General features: G+C 45.7%; 1 protein-coding gene across 1 annotated transcript in view; it reads right to left on the minus strand.

The window, feature by feature from the left end:
* Positions 1–16186, minus strand: part of ZDHHC8 (zinc finger DHHC-type palmitoyltransferase 8) — a 346441-nt gene extending 330255 nt beyond the window's left edge. Inside the window, exon 1 of the mRNA XM_069620016.1 lies at positions 15745–16186. Coding sequence (XP_069476117.1) covers positions 15745–15848 — 104 coding nt within the window. The 5' untranslated portion in view covers positions 15849–16186. The remainder of the gene's footprint in view (positions 1–15744) is intronic.
* Positions 16187–16412: the final 226 nt, after the last annotated feature.

Consider the following 16412-nt stretch of genomic DNA (forward strand, 5'->3'; position numbering starts at 1 on the left):
TCAAGCACAATAAAAAAAATGCATAACTTCCATTACAAAACATGCAGATGGAGCAGTTTTAAAACCTTCGAGAGCGCATGCGCAAGACCAACAGGGAACTGCTGGCAGTCATTAGCTTTGGCGTGTCCCCTTGACGTACTAAACTGCCCAGCTGGCATCGGAAAGTGGGCCACGCAGCTTACATACACATCTCGAAAGTGCGCCTTCACCACCGCGAAGCTCGCTTCATTTCATTTCAACCTTTCCCCCTTCCTTTCATCTTGATACCCCTCGTTTCCTTTCTAGGCTTCATCCTGCATCTCCGCCTCTCTCTCCGCCACTCTGCGCCTCACTCACTTGCTTTTCCTTAGCCTCCAACACACATGGCTCTGCCCAGCCAAACCCCTTTGGCCATTTCTCACCTCTTGCACAGAGGTCTGCCGTGGCATTGGGTGGGGCCAGCACGGACTCTCCAAAGTTTACTGTGGCCAGCCCGCCTCATCACAAACAAGTCCAGGTGTGCTAAAATAGGTTCTGGTGCCCAGCACCCGCAGCCAATGGAACAAATGACGCATTAAAAAACAAGATGTTCTTAAAATATCACCTTTTCACCATTACAACTGAGCCTTGGTAGGGGCATAGCCAAGCTAGAGCCTTGGCAGGGGCTCAGGGCCGTTACTGGCTCGGTACACCCCTTGACAAGGGGGTGATAGCTATTCGCAGTCCGGGGTCCCCTCTTGGAAGCCAAATGTGTCATTTCCCCTCCCCCTCTCCCATGCACTTGCGTGTTCTCAATGTCACTGGGCCTAGTAAGATCTCTGTTTTGTTCTCCCCTGTTCCCCTCCCTTGCCTTGTCGCGCTCTCAAACACTTGTGTACGAGCGAGATAGAAATAAAATATCACTATCAATAGCAATAGGTTTTCTTGTGAGTGGAGAGGGGCTCTGACTCGGGAGGATAGCTCAGGGGCAACGTGCTTGCCTTGGAAGCTAGAAGACACGGAGCACCACAGGTTCGATCCCCGGGTCTGCGCTTAGAAACCTCTGGGTATTAAGCGCGTTATAAATAACCTATCATATCATAACATATTGCGCAAACCCAATCTACCGTTAAAAAAACTGAAAAACAAAGACAGCTGCCACCAAGAGACTAAATAGCTTTTCCATTTCTATGACGTGCCGGGTGTGGACGGTGAAGGAGGACAGCAGTCGGAGCTGGGAACCCCAGGCCAGCAGTTACGTCGCTGTGGTGGGGAGGATGGGGGCTGGGTAAGGGGGACGCCCAAGATGAGGCGGAGGTGGCTGATGAAATGTTTGCGGACACTGGCAGTTTCCGCCGTGTTTCCAGCTATCTGATTGGCTGAGCGCCCTTCCCCTGCTGCAAATGGTTATTATAATACTATACTCACCTAAGATGTTAAGAGATATGTATTTTTTTCAAAGGATATAGTTGGTGTATGTTTTGGTATATATAAACGCACACGACTGCATGAGTTTACTTATTTAAAGTTGTGTGTGCTTACTGCTATATAACATATGTAAATATTAGGCAGTGTCTGTAGCTCAGTGGGCTAATGCAGCCAGGACAGGAATCAGCGTTTCACCTCATGGTCACAGATTTGAAAACCTGCCCAGGTCCACTCAGCCCACGGCCCTTTTAAGGTCTAAAAAAAGGAGTACCATTGAGTTGGGTAACACTATAAACATCTGTTACAAGCGTCAAGACGCCGCACTGGGGTGAATGTGTGCTGTGTATATATATGCCTGTTATGATATCAGGACTCGCTAAATATACTAGCCCACTAGCATTGGCGAGTAGTTTTTTATGAAGGGCGAGTACCATTTGCATGAAACTCGACCTGATGGCGAATATGGGGGTGTTAAAAAAACATGTTTCATTTACTGCAAACACACATTGTTTGCAGTAAATGGCAAATACAAGTTTCACTGTGCATGCTTGACAGCACTGCCCCAAATTTGAAGTGTGCTTATGGCGACATGCACCATTTTACAAAAAACACAGGTAAATATTTTGTCAACAGTCACCTCGGGGTGAGTCCATTTGTCTTAGGTCGAGTATTTAAACTAAGAAACTCGCCCGCAGGTCTAGTGTGATTTTTAAGAATTTGCAAGGTCTGGTTATATATAGGATGGATCGCCTTGAATGTGTGTGCAGTTGCATGCCGGTGTGTGTATGCGCAGGTATTTGTGCACTTGCCCATTTTGGGTGTGTAATTTAATGGGCATTTAGGCTGCACCTGCGTTTCCAGTGCAGTGGTCTCCCCTCGCTGAGGCTGGTGAGAGTACAAGTTGCATATTTTCCCCAACCCTCTGTATCTGCAATTATGTGCATGTGTACCCAGGGGTGGACTGGCCTATAGGGAACTCTGGAGATTGCTGCCCCGTGCGCTTCGCGTATATATCTTTGCATGTATGCATCTGTACGTTTGAGCACAGGAGTGCATATGTTTACATACGTGTGTTGGTATGTATGCTGGTCTTTATATGCATATACATGTAAACACACACATCAACTCATTATTCATATTGTTCTGCCCATGGGAACCGATATCACCCAAAATATACATTAAAACTCACACACGTACCCATACAGATGTACACGAGTATGAGGGTGTGCGCGCCTTGAAACTTGTGTATAGGCGCGTTGTAAATGCCATATCATATCATTAAAATACATGGCTACAAATCGATAACACACATACCTGCAAGTGTTTTTTAAATACAGGAAATTGATGCATAAAACCACATGCGCACAAGTGTTTACAAGCAGGTAGAAGCACATACAATGTTATGAGTAAAAATCCACACATAAGAAGTGTCAGCATGCAGCCGTGTGGTTCCTTGAGTGCCCTTGAACCTACAAGCCGACACACACACGTGCATGCAGTATATTTTAGTGTGCAAAAGCAACCCCGTAGCTGTGGATGAGTTGGTCTTTCCGTAAGAAGAGCAGTTTTTGAGATGCTAATAACGAAGGCGCTGTTTGCCAAAGCTGTGGACTCTCCAAAAGACATATACGTCCTCCTCTGAATCTTTTGGGAACCGTTCAGTTCAAGGGGGTGGCAAGATGAATTTTCCCCAAACCTGGTCAAAAAGCGGGCACCTGATCACACTCGCGATCTTGACTTTGTTTAGTTAAAATCCATCCAAGTTGTATTTAAAAAAATTGGCAAAAAAAAAGGCCAAAATGTGAAAATTTGGTTAAAGATATGATGGGTCCGTGGACAGTCCACAGACCCAAACAATAAACAAATGTGATTGGTGGAAACCAGGCTGAAATAAGTGTGCCTGGCCACCATCTTGGATTAAGAACTTGCTCTGAAAAACATTTGAAATGGGCCTACTGGAGACCCCAGCGATATATCCTGAGCTTGGGGAGGTCAAGGTCCACGACCCACAATGGTGGACTGTGCCCTTTTCAAGAAAAAGAAACCGTGAAAATTGCCCTTCGGGTTAAGTGACCGGGGCGATGCACATTATTGCATAACCTGGCAAACTTTATAATGAAAAGGCAATTTAGGGAGTCTTATAACTGTGGCTCCATCAATGGAATTGCATGGAACTTTCAGATGTGCAAATATAGTGTATTCGCACCCGAGAAAGACAGATTGACCAATCACAATCTTCCTTTGCCTGGTGTGATTGTGCATTCACTGCCCCCACCAGAGGGAAAAAAATTGTCAACAAAAATGGCTGCCACCATTAAAATAGTCGGCAGCCATTTTGAAACATGTTTTCCATGGCTGTCGACATGCGAAAAAAGACCTTGTCCCTTTTCCATTTTAATATTTTAATGGCGGTGGACATTTTTTTTCAATTTTTTTCCTCTGACAGGAGATGGGCTCGTGCTGAGATTATCTCCCGTCAGATGAAAAAAAAAGAACACTGCCCACACGCACCCCAGGAAAATCCTATAAACTTGTGAGGAAGCTTCAGAAGATCTGGGGGGGGGTCTATAAGAAAAACAAGATTTCTTAACCTACACCCAAGGTCCTCAGGTGGACAGATCCAAGTGAAACCTTCAAAAACAATATTCTAAATCCGGTCTAAAGGCTGGTGAAACTGCGTCAGAGGGCAAAGCTGTAGGGCAGTCAAACTAACCTATTTTCCAAATTAAATGCCCATAGGGAAATGTTGTCGGGGTGCCAGGGCAAAACCAGCAGAACAGATGGATACCCGCTCCAAATGAGAGGTTGGCAGCTGACTTTTCTGTGTCCAGGGTATGTCGGAAACAGAGCCGCAGATATCAGGCCAGCCCCAGTAATCTACAGAGGCTAGAAATGCAATTGGCAAGTACCTGCAATTTAACTATTTTTCAAACTGGCAGAGGAAGATTTTAAACTTGCAAATGGCGAGTTGCCAGCCGTAAAGCCCAGCCCTGCATTATTCACCAAAAGGAAGGAAGTGTCTGAGTCACAAAGCTTTCTGTCAAGCAGGTCCAACCCCAGCTACCAGGTCCGGTGCCTGTCCCAGTGCACACACTGCATGCCAGGGCGTCCTGCCTCACAAAAAAGCAAGCCCCTGGCAGATAACCAGGAACAGTGAAAAAATACAATTACATGCAGTCACACTTGGCAAAGTGAAACACTTTCAGGGACACATTTTTTTTAAAAGGAGTGGAAACTGCCACAACAGATTTCTCCAAATTGCCCAATGCCAGGTTGAAACCTGGGCAAATTGCGACCAGCGAGAAAAACAGAGTGTGGCTTGCTCCTTTTTCTTGAGTCAGCACGCTCCGTTTGCAGGTGTGTTCCTCGTTTGCATTTACTGCCTGTGTGCATGCCTCTGGCCGTTCCCATTGTGTCTATGATAATTGGTGATAAGACGAGGAGGTCCACCCTCTTCCTTTTCGGAATGGACAGCGCTTTACACATTTCGGCCTAGCTGCTCACATACGAACAATACTCCATGAACACGTCAACATTCTGCTAGAACACAGCTATACCCCACGATAAAATCGGCCTAGCTGCACACATAAGCGTCATACACAGGCCTAATGCCGCCAGAATGCAGTCTCGGAGACCAACCACCTGAATGCACACATTCAACTGATCTCCCAATACCACCACAGCTAATGGTGGGATGCAGCTACCATCAGGCAATCGCATCAGCTGCTCACACATTGAGTGCACCCAAGCACCCTTTGCTACCCTCCTCTTTCGACTGATCTGGATTACGGTCCCCCAGGGCGTTCAACCCACAAGCGATTTGCGGTCATACCAATTATATATAGAGCGCTATATAAATGCCAAATAACATAACATAACATTTAAACACTGCCATTCTTGCATGCTCAAAAAACAAGCACATCTGGCTCAGTATGTCAAACTCAATAGTAAAAAGTACTTAATATAAAACGTTAGGAATTTACCAGGCCTTGCATATTCTTAAAAATCACACTAGACCAGCAGGGCAAGTTCGTCAGTTTACTTACTCGACCTAAGAGAAATGCACTCGCCCCATGGTGATGGGTGACAATATATTTACCGTTTTTTTCTGTAAAATGGTGCTTGTCACCATTAAGCACACTTCATATTTGGTGCAATGCTGCCACCCAAAAGTCAGACATGCACAGTGAAACTTTTATTTGCCATTTACTGCAATCAAAGTTTGTTAGCAGTAAATGTGAAATAAAACTTTAAATCATCCCGATGCGTGCCAGCATGGCAGAGTACCACTTTCATAAAACCTCCTCGCCAATGTGAGTGGGCTAGTAGATTTTGCAAGCCTTGTCTACATTAAAGTTCCTGTCCCAATTCCTTGTTTGCTATACAATAAATTACTCCCAAAATAAGCCCAGCCTCCCAGTGAGTTCTTTAAGGAAGTGATTTCAATATATTGCATATTTTGCATATTTTTTCTGTATATATTTGCCATGTCCTTCTACTCTTGTAGTGCATACCAATTTATTAGTTATTCCTTTTCTATGTACTACCTTGTAATTATATGTCCTGTGTATATCTTCGCATTGTCTGTACTGATTGCGCCCTGATACCCCTGGTTTCGGTGCGCATCATATAAATGAATAAACGCAACTAAACTAAACTGCTACACAAGAAATGATTTGCGTGCCCTCTGATATAAATGAAGTCCACCTCAGTGTTGATGCCCAGTGCGGTTTCGATCAGAGCACCTGTGCTCCTTTTCCATGGAAACCAAACACTGTCAGAGCAGGAAGAGGTGTAAGGGCATCCACCACTGCAAGACCACACTTCCAGACCGCAGCCAGCACCGTGCAATGAAACTAGCACACACAGACAATCACACATGCAAAACAAATATATGCAAATGAACACATAAATATGAAAACACAGGTGCAACCACATGTAAAACACACATTCATAAAAATACATACGTGCAAACGAATACAATGCATACACTTGCATGCCTGCCACCCTATGCAAATTCCACATAAATACATGCAATCAAAAAGGCACAAACAATTGTATAAACAGATTTAAAAGACACACATGAAAACATGTCCATGATAGGATATTATATGGCCATTTGTAACGCGCCTATACACAAGTGTTTCAAGGCGCAACAAGGCAAGGGAGGGGGAACAGAGGGAGGACAGAGACAACGATCTTACTAGGCCCAGTGACATTGAGATCGCCAAGTGCAGGGGATGCTTACGTGAACGCTTACGTGAACTTGAACCCCAAGTTTTACAAAATTACAAAGGAGTGTGGGAGCAGCTTTGCTGAGAATGAACATGCCCCCGTCCACGCATGCCCACAGGGGCCCCCTACTTTTTTGTAATAGAGAATGAACATGCATCAAATACCCTGTTCTACAGAATTTCTTCCACTAATCCAGGCATGGACTCCATGCTCACTGTGCTCACCTTCACCTCACTGAGGAGGCCTAACAAGGCCGAAACACGTGTGGCTGGGGTTGTTGGTGGTACTCTTGTTCACAGGAGAATTGCCTGGCATTTCGGTGCTGGACTGCCCTTGGGGGTGGGACCAGACTGATATGCAAATGGTTATTTCTCCTCTGTGAAGAGTGAAGTGAGCTAAAACGTGGTTGTGGACCCTCTGATTGAAAGAAATTCCATAGAACTGGTTGTGTGACCCATGTTCGTTCTCAGTGGAGGGGCTCCCGCACTCCTATTTAGCAATGGAATGAAGCCTTTGAACATCATTACAGCATTGCAGCGTACATGGCCCGTCCTGGAAATACCCCGTTATTTGTGCACACCTGTGTACCGGATTCTTCGTTTAGCTCAGAGAGACGTCAGATATTAGATGTTGAAACCCCCCCGCCCCCCCATCCCCAGAAACTGTAATCTTCGAGGTCTAAATGGTACACTGTGTTAAGTGGTGCCGGGGTCCGTGGAACTGAAGAGCAGGGAAAGAAGAAACAGCCCACTATAATGTATCCAATGATGTCATTACTCCCATTCCGGCAGTGACCTCCCACGATGTGGCAAGGGGACGGCAGCCGCTACCTGATCCTGACCCTGGGGGCGGCTATATGAGGGAGGATCACATGGCGGGAGACAGCCTCCCGGAGAGAGTGGTGATGAGACATGGTATCCCCCTTTCCCCTTACAGAATGAATCTCCCATACTAATCACTGTAATGGCCTGTGGTGCTTCTTTCCCTGCTCCCTCAAAGGAGAGTGCTGAATTTCTCTCAAACCAACCTGTAAATCACTTTTCAAACACTAACTTGCCTTCAGTACGTGTTAAAATCTTCTCTCCAATATCTTCGTGCAAGTTAGTTAAAAGGAATTACCGTTTCCAGAAACACCTTTACACTGCGACGAGGAAGAGGAATACAGAGCGGGAGAAGCCCCGAGCACAGGCAACTCTCCAGTTGTTTCGTGCACCTATGCCTGGGCCCTTCAAAATAGATCACCACAAGAAATGGTAGACTGCTGGTGGGAGCGGGCTGCTGCTCTTCGTGCTACCGAGGAGTTGAGAAGGAAATGTTGGAGCTAACTGGCTCAAGTGTCAAGCAGAGGAAGGCTGCAGGAAGACGATTCCATGCCAGAAGCAAGTGCAGAGCTCCTGGACATTCGCCGGTGGAAAGAAGCCACAGGACGCTTACCGGTGACCTACGAGAAGACACCCAAGAGAAATCACTGGAAGCAGGGAAGCCGAAAGCCGAGCAGCGAGAGGAAGAGAACATCTAGCAGCTGTCATCGGTGGGCTGCAAGCAGAGCAGAAAACGCCACGAAAAGCTGGTGAGTCCACGCTGGGATGCAGAAGACACCGGGGAGTATTGGCGTGCATGTTAAAAATTAAACAACCCAAAGCAGATAAAGAAAGAAAGCTGCAAGTTGATATTGAAAGTGAGAAAGTAAAAGTACATTTGCCACGAAGGGGGATCCTTGAAGTTAGCCCTTACGTAAATGATGAAACACAGTAACATGTCAATATTTACCAAACAATGTGAATTAGCCAATAGCGCTAAGGGAGTGAATTACCAAAGTTGGAAGTGTGAACAGAACACTAACAAAGCAATAGTCTTTGGACAAAGGTAATTAGCTAAAATAGTTAATGTGGTGAAGTATCAAAAGTGGAATTGAAGACAGGCAATGACAAGTGTGCAGCAACTGTGTGAATGCACAAAATGGTGGCAGGAGAGTATACCAGGCAATCACACGTGTGTGAATACAGGAAGACCTGGAAGGAGTGTATACCAGGCAATGACAAGTGTTTGAATACAAGAGGTCCTGGCTGGGGAGTACACTAGGCAATTGCAAGCGTGTGACTATAAGGGAACAAGGAAACCCTGGCAGGAGAGTATAGCGTCCCAGGAGGATAGTTCAGCTGCAACGTGCTCGCCTTGGAAGCAAGACGACACAGAGCAACACAGGTTCAATCCCCGGGTCCGCGCTTAGAAACCTCTGGGTATTAAGCACGCTATAAATAACCTAGCATATCATATCATACCAGGTAGCCTGACAACCCAAAGGCCAACTATACATATGCATGACACTGGTATTAAACAGGAAGCAAGACAAGAAGTGTCATTATTCAAGAAGCCGTGAAGACGAATCCAGGGGAAGAGAAACACCCTTTGGATTAAGGTGCAATATCCTTGAGAGAGTTTTTGTTGGAGTAATTCATTCCTTTGACCATTTGAACATTTTTGAAACACAGAAGGCCAAATACATTATCCTTTTCAACTTAAATTTCCTTAGAATGTGAGGGTCAGAAAAGTGCTTTGGACACAGAATGGTGTTGTTTTGGACATTCTAACGCTGACAGATCCTTAGTTTTGGGTTTGGGCAGGGAAACACCTTTAGGGCAGGGACAGTGAGGCATTTCCCGACCCTTTTTATATATCAATAAAAGTCTTTAGCCAAAACCATGTCTAACTTGTGCCAAGTTTCATTCCTGATTCCTCACACCACCCTGTGCTCTCAGGAAGGCAGGAGGGGGTGGGTTAGTGTCAGTCATTGTAGGTGCAGACCAGTTGAAACTCGGTATGTCAGGCCAGTCCCTTAGCATGAGCAGTGGCAACACAATGATGAACATGTCAGGCTTGTGCCTCTAGAAGGCTGAAAGAAGGGATACATAACCAGTTATGTGTTAGGCCTGTGACTCTTGAAATGCACACGCACACAGGCACATATAAGAAAACCAACACATATGGAAATCATTATACATGAATGTAAATACACAAATACAATTGAATAGGGACATGCATTCACATAAACATGTTTATATTCATACTTATTACATATATGCACATAGATACAAAACCATTAGTGTTGAACTTGACTTTCAGTGCTTTGAAGCAGCCTCCCAGTGCCATAAACGCTATACAAATAACAGAAAACACACTGCAAATATCTTTCATATGTGTATGCAATGAATGTATTTCTAAACACACATAAATGCACCAAAGAGAAAAGTGCACTTATATGTTAAGAGTTGGCATGTGGTAGGACCCATTCTACCCCACAGGGGGTAAAATAGCGCATGAGATACAATTTCAAGTCAGCATTTCCCTCACATAGTGCCTTGAAGCAGGTTAGCAAGCAAGGTGCTAGACGCCTACTTGGAATATAGCGCCTAGACAAAAGGCCAGTTTATACTGCACAGCAATTTAGCACTTTATTCAGCAAGTAGCACTCAATGTGTGTACGCCTGTAGTGGCCTATATAAGCCTCATTTTGCAGATGCAGCCATGTAATGTGTTTACATTCATTTCTACATATAATCCATTCATGTTAGTATAATGCTTGGTAGTTAAGGTATACACAGATGCAAGCAGCCATGTGTACGTATTCACTTCCGCATAGCCTATATATGCTTGCACACAGAGCCAGCAAGCCATGCAAGTGAATTCATGATTAATTCTCCATCAAAAGGAATAGAGGCCCTGTGTAAACATGTTAGCTGTGCTATGATAACAGGACTAAGATACCAGTCGTCAGAAGCGAGAAGCGGAGACTTCTATAGAACACACATAATTGCTTTAGGGCAGCCTGTGCCAGAAATATTATTCTGGGCACAGATAAAGGCGGCCTTAGACACGCAAGTCACTTCTTGCCGCCGAATGATAACGGGACACAGGGAGACAATGCATGTTTTTTGCGTGCGACAGATAAGTCACGGAGCATTGAAATGATGTACCCAAGCTTAATGCTGAGGAGATATACAAAATAAGTTGTTGATACACATCACACCTTACTTAGGGAGAGACCTTAATGTCCCTGCTACACACATTTGCATTAGAACCTGGGAGACAGTCCCTCCAGTGACAAGTAGGTTTTATAAATAGGGACTTTCTAGATTTACCCTATAAAAACACCCTGAAGCCCACATACAGGCGCCGGTTGGGGTTCTTGCTGTGTCCAGAGGTGCTGATGCCCTGGGGTCTAATTACAGGGGGTGTTTGCCTTTGAGTGACACCTTATTTGCAATGGGTTTTGCTGGCTTGAATGCTGTGTTTTAAAGTTTGGTCTTCTTTTATTTTGATGCAGTCGAAATGCGCCTGCGTTTTATGTGATGAAAGTACATCGACTCATGTTGGTTACTGTAGATCCGAACTTAAGGTTTAGTTGGGTCACCCCCGGAATGTTTTTCATAGTGTTACTGTGAATTGTGATGTAAATTAAGCAGTCTTTGGATGGGACAAAAGGGTTTTTTGTGCCATTGAGCCCATGCTGGGCTAGACTGGACTCTTTGTGTTGAAACGCTCATATGGTTTGAAGCCCATGTCTGGGGCATTGTAGATCGACTCAAGAGCAGTGATGTGACTTGTCATCCTTAACCAAATGTAATTGATTTTATGTGCAAATAGAGAGAACTTTGGCGGGTCATTTGATGAGAAAAAGATGTGCTATAACAACATGTTTATCATTTATAGAAGTGAGAATTCATTGAGGATTTGAGATGTCAATAAAACGTTTTTCTTTTTTATAAGGTGGTCGTTTGTCACTCCAGTATATTGATACAATTACAAACCATGAAGTGTTATGTGATGCCAATTACGCTTCTCTACCTTTCGCTCCCTCCATCTATCTATCCACCCGTTGTATGCATTGCATACAGCCTCATAAATGGGCGTGCAGAGGCCGAGACCTCATCAGCAAGCGGCTAGGTAGGTTGGTAGGTTGTAAAATTAGCAGAAAACTGTTACAAGTGAGAAGGCACTGCAACAGGGGACTAATGAGGTTGGGAGGGGACACACCTCTAGGCCCACATCGTAGCGACGGCAGAATCAGAGCTAAAGGATGGCAAGTGAAGACGTTCTCTATGTTCTAATTCAGTGTCTGTCGTTCCACCTTGTCCTTCCAGGCGCTAGCATTTGCTCTTGGCTAGACCAGGAAAATTCCTTAAAAATTCAGAGCCACGGCTGATTGGTACGGTCCTAAGTTAGTCCTAAGATACTTACGTATCCACATGTATATGAACGCACACATATATAAAGTACACACATGTACGAATACAAGAATTGAAATTTCTGTGAGCTTTTTTCCTGCTTGAAGCCCAGAGGAGCCTGGTTAGCTTGGCACCAACAGCTTCCAGGAGCTACTTTTGACTCTGCAGGTCCTTACAAACATAGCTATGAGACATTACCTCTGTGTGTTTCAAAAGATGTGTAAAGGAGAATTAGGACACATCTAGAACGGTTTATAGTCATAATATCGAAAAAATAATGTCGAATTACAAAAATGTCGAAAAAAAAATGTCGAATTCAAAAATGTCGAAAACACATACATATAATAGAAAAAGTCATTATTTCGAAAATAAAATGTCGAAAAAAAATCGAAAAACCAATGTTAAAATAACTGTAAAATGTCACACATACTAACGTTTTTTATTGGGGGGGGTCCCCCCCCAACCCCCCCATCCCAAAACCCTACCCCAACCCTCCACTCCTCCCCATCCCCCCCAACACCCCCCATGGATATACCTTTAATTTTTTTAAAAAATTTAATAAAACAATTAAATAATTAATTATTAAAAAAACCCATCCCAAACCCCTACCCCAACCCCCCCCCCTCCTCCCCATCCCCCCCACCCACCATGGATATACCTTTAACCATTTAAAAAAAATTATGTTTTATAAACTATAATTAATTATTTATTTAAACATTAATTCGAAAAAAAATCGAAAAAAATTCGACATTTTTGTAATTCGACATTTTTATTTTCGACTAAATGTTTTCGACATTTTGACTTTCGACATTATTGTATTCGACATTATGACTGGATACCATCTAGAACATGTGTGAAGCATAAAGACTCAATTATACAGGATGAAGCACCGCCCCCCAATACACTTTATAAGGATATTGCAAGCCGCAGAGGAGTTCGGTGCTCAAACAGAGGAACAAGACGATAAGGCAGGCAGCTTAACCCCAAGGAGACTTGCAATTTCCTTTTAACGTTCGGTGGGGGTATTGTATTCCTTATACTACATGGTTACACAATATCATTCCCTTTAATGCCAGGACTCTGATCTAATATAACAAAACAGACCTTCCAGATGTTGAGACACAGAATGAACGTAGAATCAGTGTGGATTTTAAAACAGCGCTAATATGCAGCGTGTAATGTGTTGGTAAAAAATACTTTATGCGGTTTAATAAAATGCATCTAAAAAAGTTTGATGGCTTAACAAACGATAGCATGCAGCTAAGGGGCTTGCCCTGCCATGTTAGCCATGGGCAAAGCACAAAATAAACATATTATCGTAATATGTACCTTATCAATCAGCAGATGAGTAAGACATTTAAAAAACTTGCCATAGCTTTAAGTGTTGCAGGAACAGCATGACGTCTGCTCAATGATAGCCCAAGCATTGTGACGTCACAATTCAACTGTAAGAACTGATTACCATTAAAGCAGTGATATCATTGCATTATTCAGGTCAGTACTGACGTCACAACTAGCCTGTGATAAGAAAGTTATTGTGAGGCTTTATAGAGGGTATTGCAGGGTGCCATGTTATATAGCGATAAGGCCTGCCAAGACTATCCCTACCATCCATTACCCGGCTGTTCTAGACACACAAGTCTGGATGGTCTCCGATGGTCTCCGAGTGTACCCTTGATCGCTCACTGATATTCCGTACGCAGATATACAGAGAGAGATCCTGAAGGCAGATGGGTCCTGCTGCAGTGCTCTGCAACCTTGGGTTCTTCAGATGCTTTGGACCACAACTCCCATCAGCTCTAGCTAGCATAGTCAATGGTGAAGGATCAGGGGAGCTGTAGTCCATAAATCTGGAAAGCTGAAAGTGGAGACGCTTGTGCATGTAAGGACGTCCAATTCACCCATGCCCGTGTCCCCGGACACACACAGCGTGAATGGCATCAGTCTGTATCCGTGGCAACTCTGTGCTAGTGTTCCATGATGTAACGTAGTACATCTTAAGGTGTCGACCACCTCGCCGTGCGTTGACTGCTGCGGACATGCAGGGTCTGCACAGTCTCAAGCTTTACCAATGTGCGCCTAGTGCTGCTATTTAGTGTACATATAACCCTAAGGAGAGAATCTGAAAGCCTGACAAGCAGGGCGAGGCTGCTCCTATCCAGGCTGTCTATCATAGGCAGACCCTGGATGGTCTCTGTCTTTACCTATGGTTGCTCCATGCTACTGTCTGTCAACATATGTGCATGCATGTAACAACTGTTATTTACTAAGTAACAACTGTTCTTTTGTTCTCCTATGCCATGTAACTATAACCAAGCAAGCTCACTGTAACAGCGCCACGATGCCACCGGGCCTTTGTGCGCTTTATAAATTCAAATAAATAAATGAGTCCCAATTTCAATTGGGTGATGAGTTATTATTATTATTCCATGTACTCGGAGGAGATCATGCATAAACATGCCTCTTTAGGAAAGCTAGGATGCTTGTGAGTAAATCTGTGCAACACCAATTTGCTCCGCCCACCCCCTCCGCCCCATCTGCTCCAGTTTTATTTAGGATTAGTGAATCAGGCAGCGGGCGCAAATCGGAGAGGCTCCTGGGCCACTCCCGATTGGCTGTGGGGTACAGCCAGAGCCCACCCAGGGTGCCCCGGGCGCTGTGGCCCACATGGCGTCTAGGTTCAGCAAAGGTCACTCAGAGCTGTGCTCCATGTGACAACCGTGGCCCGAGGGTCAGTGTATTCTGGTATGACCAGCCTCTTCCGGGCACGCAGGCAGCGGTGGTCAGTTTCAGCCTGGCGCGCGCAGTCAGTGTTATTGCAACAGGTGAGTAAGTCAATAGTCACTTGCACCGTGTCAGCTACAGCCCCGGGTGCACACCACTCTACACATCATCTAATTGCAGTACACAAGGAAATTTGCACCTCAAACACTTTCCATGAATCAGGGTTTGTGTCGGCAGTGCAAAGTCACTTTGAACCGTGCACAACATTCCATGAATCTGGTGCATAGTCTCCGGCTTTACCTATAGTGAGTCAGCGCCATTTTTATACAGTAATACACATGAATATTTGCAGACGGATATCCTTCATACACTGAGCCTGACAACATGGTCCCCAGCTTTACCCGTGGCCGCTGAGCACTGCTGTTCAGAGTACCTATGTGCAGACTTACGTACATACAACCTGTAATTCTCCATTTATTTATTTATTGTTTGCTTGCTGGGCGCTTATACAATAAGAACATACTGTTTCAAAGCGCCCAGGAGGCAGGGAGGGAGAGGCATTACAATACACCAATCACGGCTGCCCCTTTTCTCCCGACACGTGGTCTCCAGATTTATCGATGGCCAAAACAATGCCATTGGCTCATGGCCACAAGGATACATAGAGATCCATATATCCTGATGGCAGAGACGGCCGTATTATCTGTCGACTGCCTTCTGAGCCTGCGTGGTCTCCAGCTTTACTTATGAGCGCACAGTACACACATTCACGCACACTGACGTTCAAAGAACGTGATGGCAGGTAAGTCTCAAGCCAATGGGGACTGCCCTCCCTACTCTTGCAGATGGTCTCCAGCTTTACCCATGGCCACTCAGTGCTATTGTTTCAACCTCTTACAAACATCTCAAGATACATATACAGTGAATTCGGTGTGTGCAGCCCTCCTGCCCCAGACACACAGCCTGCCTGGTCTCCGGTTTGACACACACCCCGCCTGTGATGTTGATCTGACTGTACACAGGGGGTGTAATCCATACCCTGATGACAAATAATGCCTGCCCGGCTGCTCCCTCGCGCAGCCCCTGCACGGCCGCCTGGGCCTCTGGGCGCTACTGTTTGCTAGCCACACACACACACACACAGGGATGGCGGGGATGGGGGGGGGGCACTCACGTGAACACGAAGAAGAGGCTGCTGGAGCCCAGCAGGAGGGCGGCCGCCGTGGACACCGGGATGTACTTGGTAGGTTTAAATGTCTTTGCAGCGCTGCTGGGCATCCTGTACGGCACACATCACGGTGGGGGGGCCCGGGAGAGGGCTACGGGGGGCCAGCGGCGGCGAAGCACGTAGAGCTGGCGTGCACCCCCTCCCGCCCACCCGCCCCCGGTACAGGGCGCTATTCACAATAAGAGCAGGGAGGAGGAGGCAGCGGAGGGAGAGCGCGGGGAGAGGGAGGGAGCAGAGGGTGCAGCTGACCTCCGGCAGGAAATCCCACCCAGCCCGGCCTGCCCCCTCCGCCCGGCCTGCCAGCCTTAAGGTGGAGCCGGCAGATGCGTCCTCCGAGGGGGAGGGGGGCTGGGGTGGATATCACATGTGCAGGAGCAGCCCGTGCACGCCGGCGGTGGATGGATGCTACTCTGCCGTGTGGTGTGATGCCAGGCTGCACAGCTGCGCGCCGCTGCACCACGCGCGACAACATGCCATTTAATGATGCGTTGCCAGCAAGCATGCTACGACGTGTTATTGCTGTGCTGTATTTCTGTTTAATGCGTTGCTGTGTAGCACAGCCCTTTAATCTCCTTTACCGCCGGTAATCGACAAATCACACATATCGTATAATG

The sequence above is a fragment of the Ambystoma mexicanum genome, chromosome 10 (assembly GCF_040938575.1).
Source record: "Ambystoma mexicanum isolate Mex_15411 chromosome 10, UKY_AmexF1_1, whole genome shotgun sequence".
Classification (NCBI taxonomy): domain Eukaryota; kingdom Metazoa; phylum Chordata; class Amphibia; order Caudata; family Ambystomatidae; genus Ambystoma; species Ambystoma mexicanum.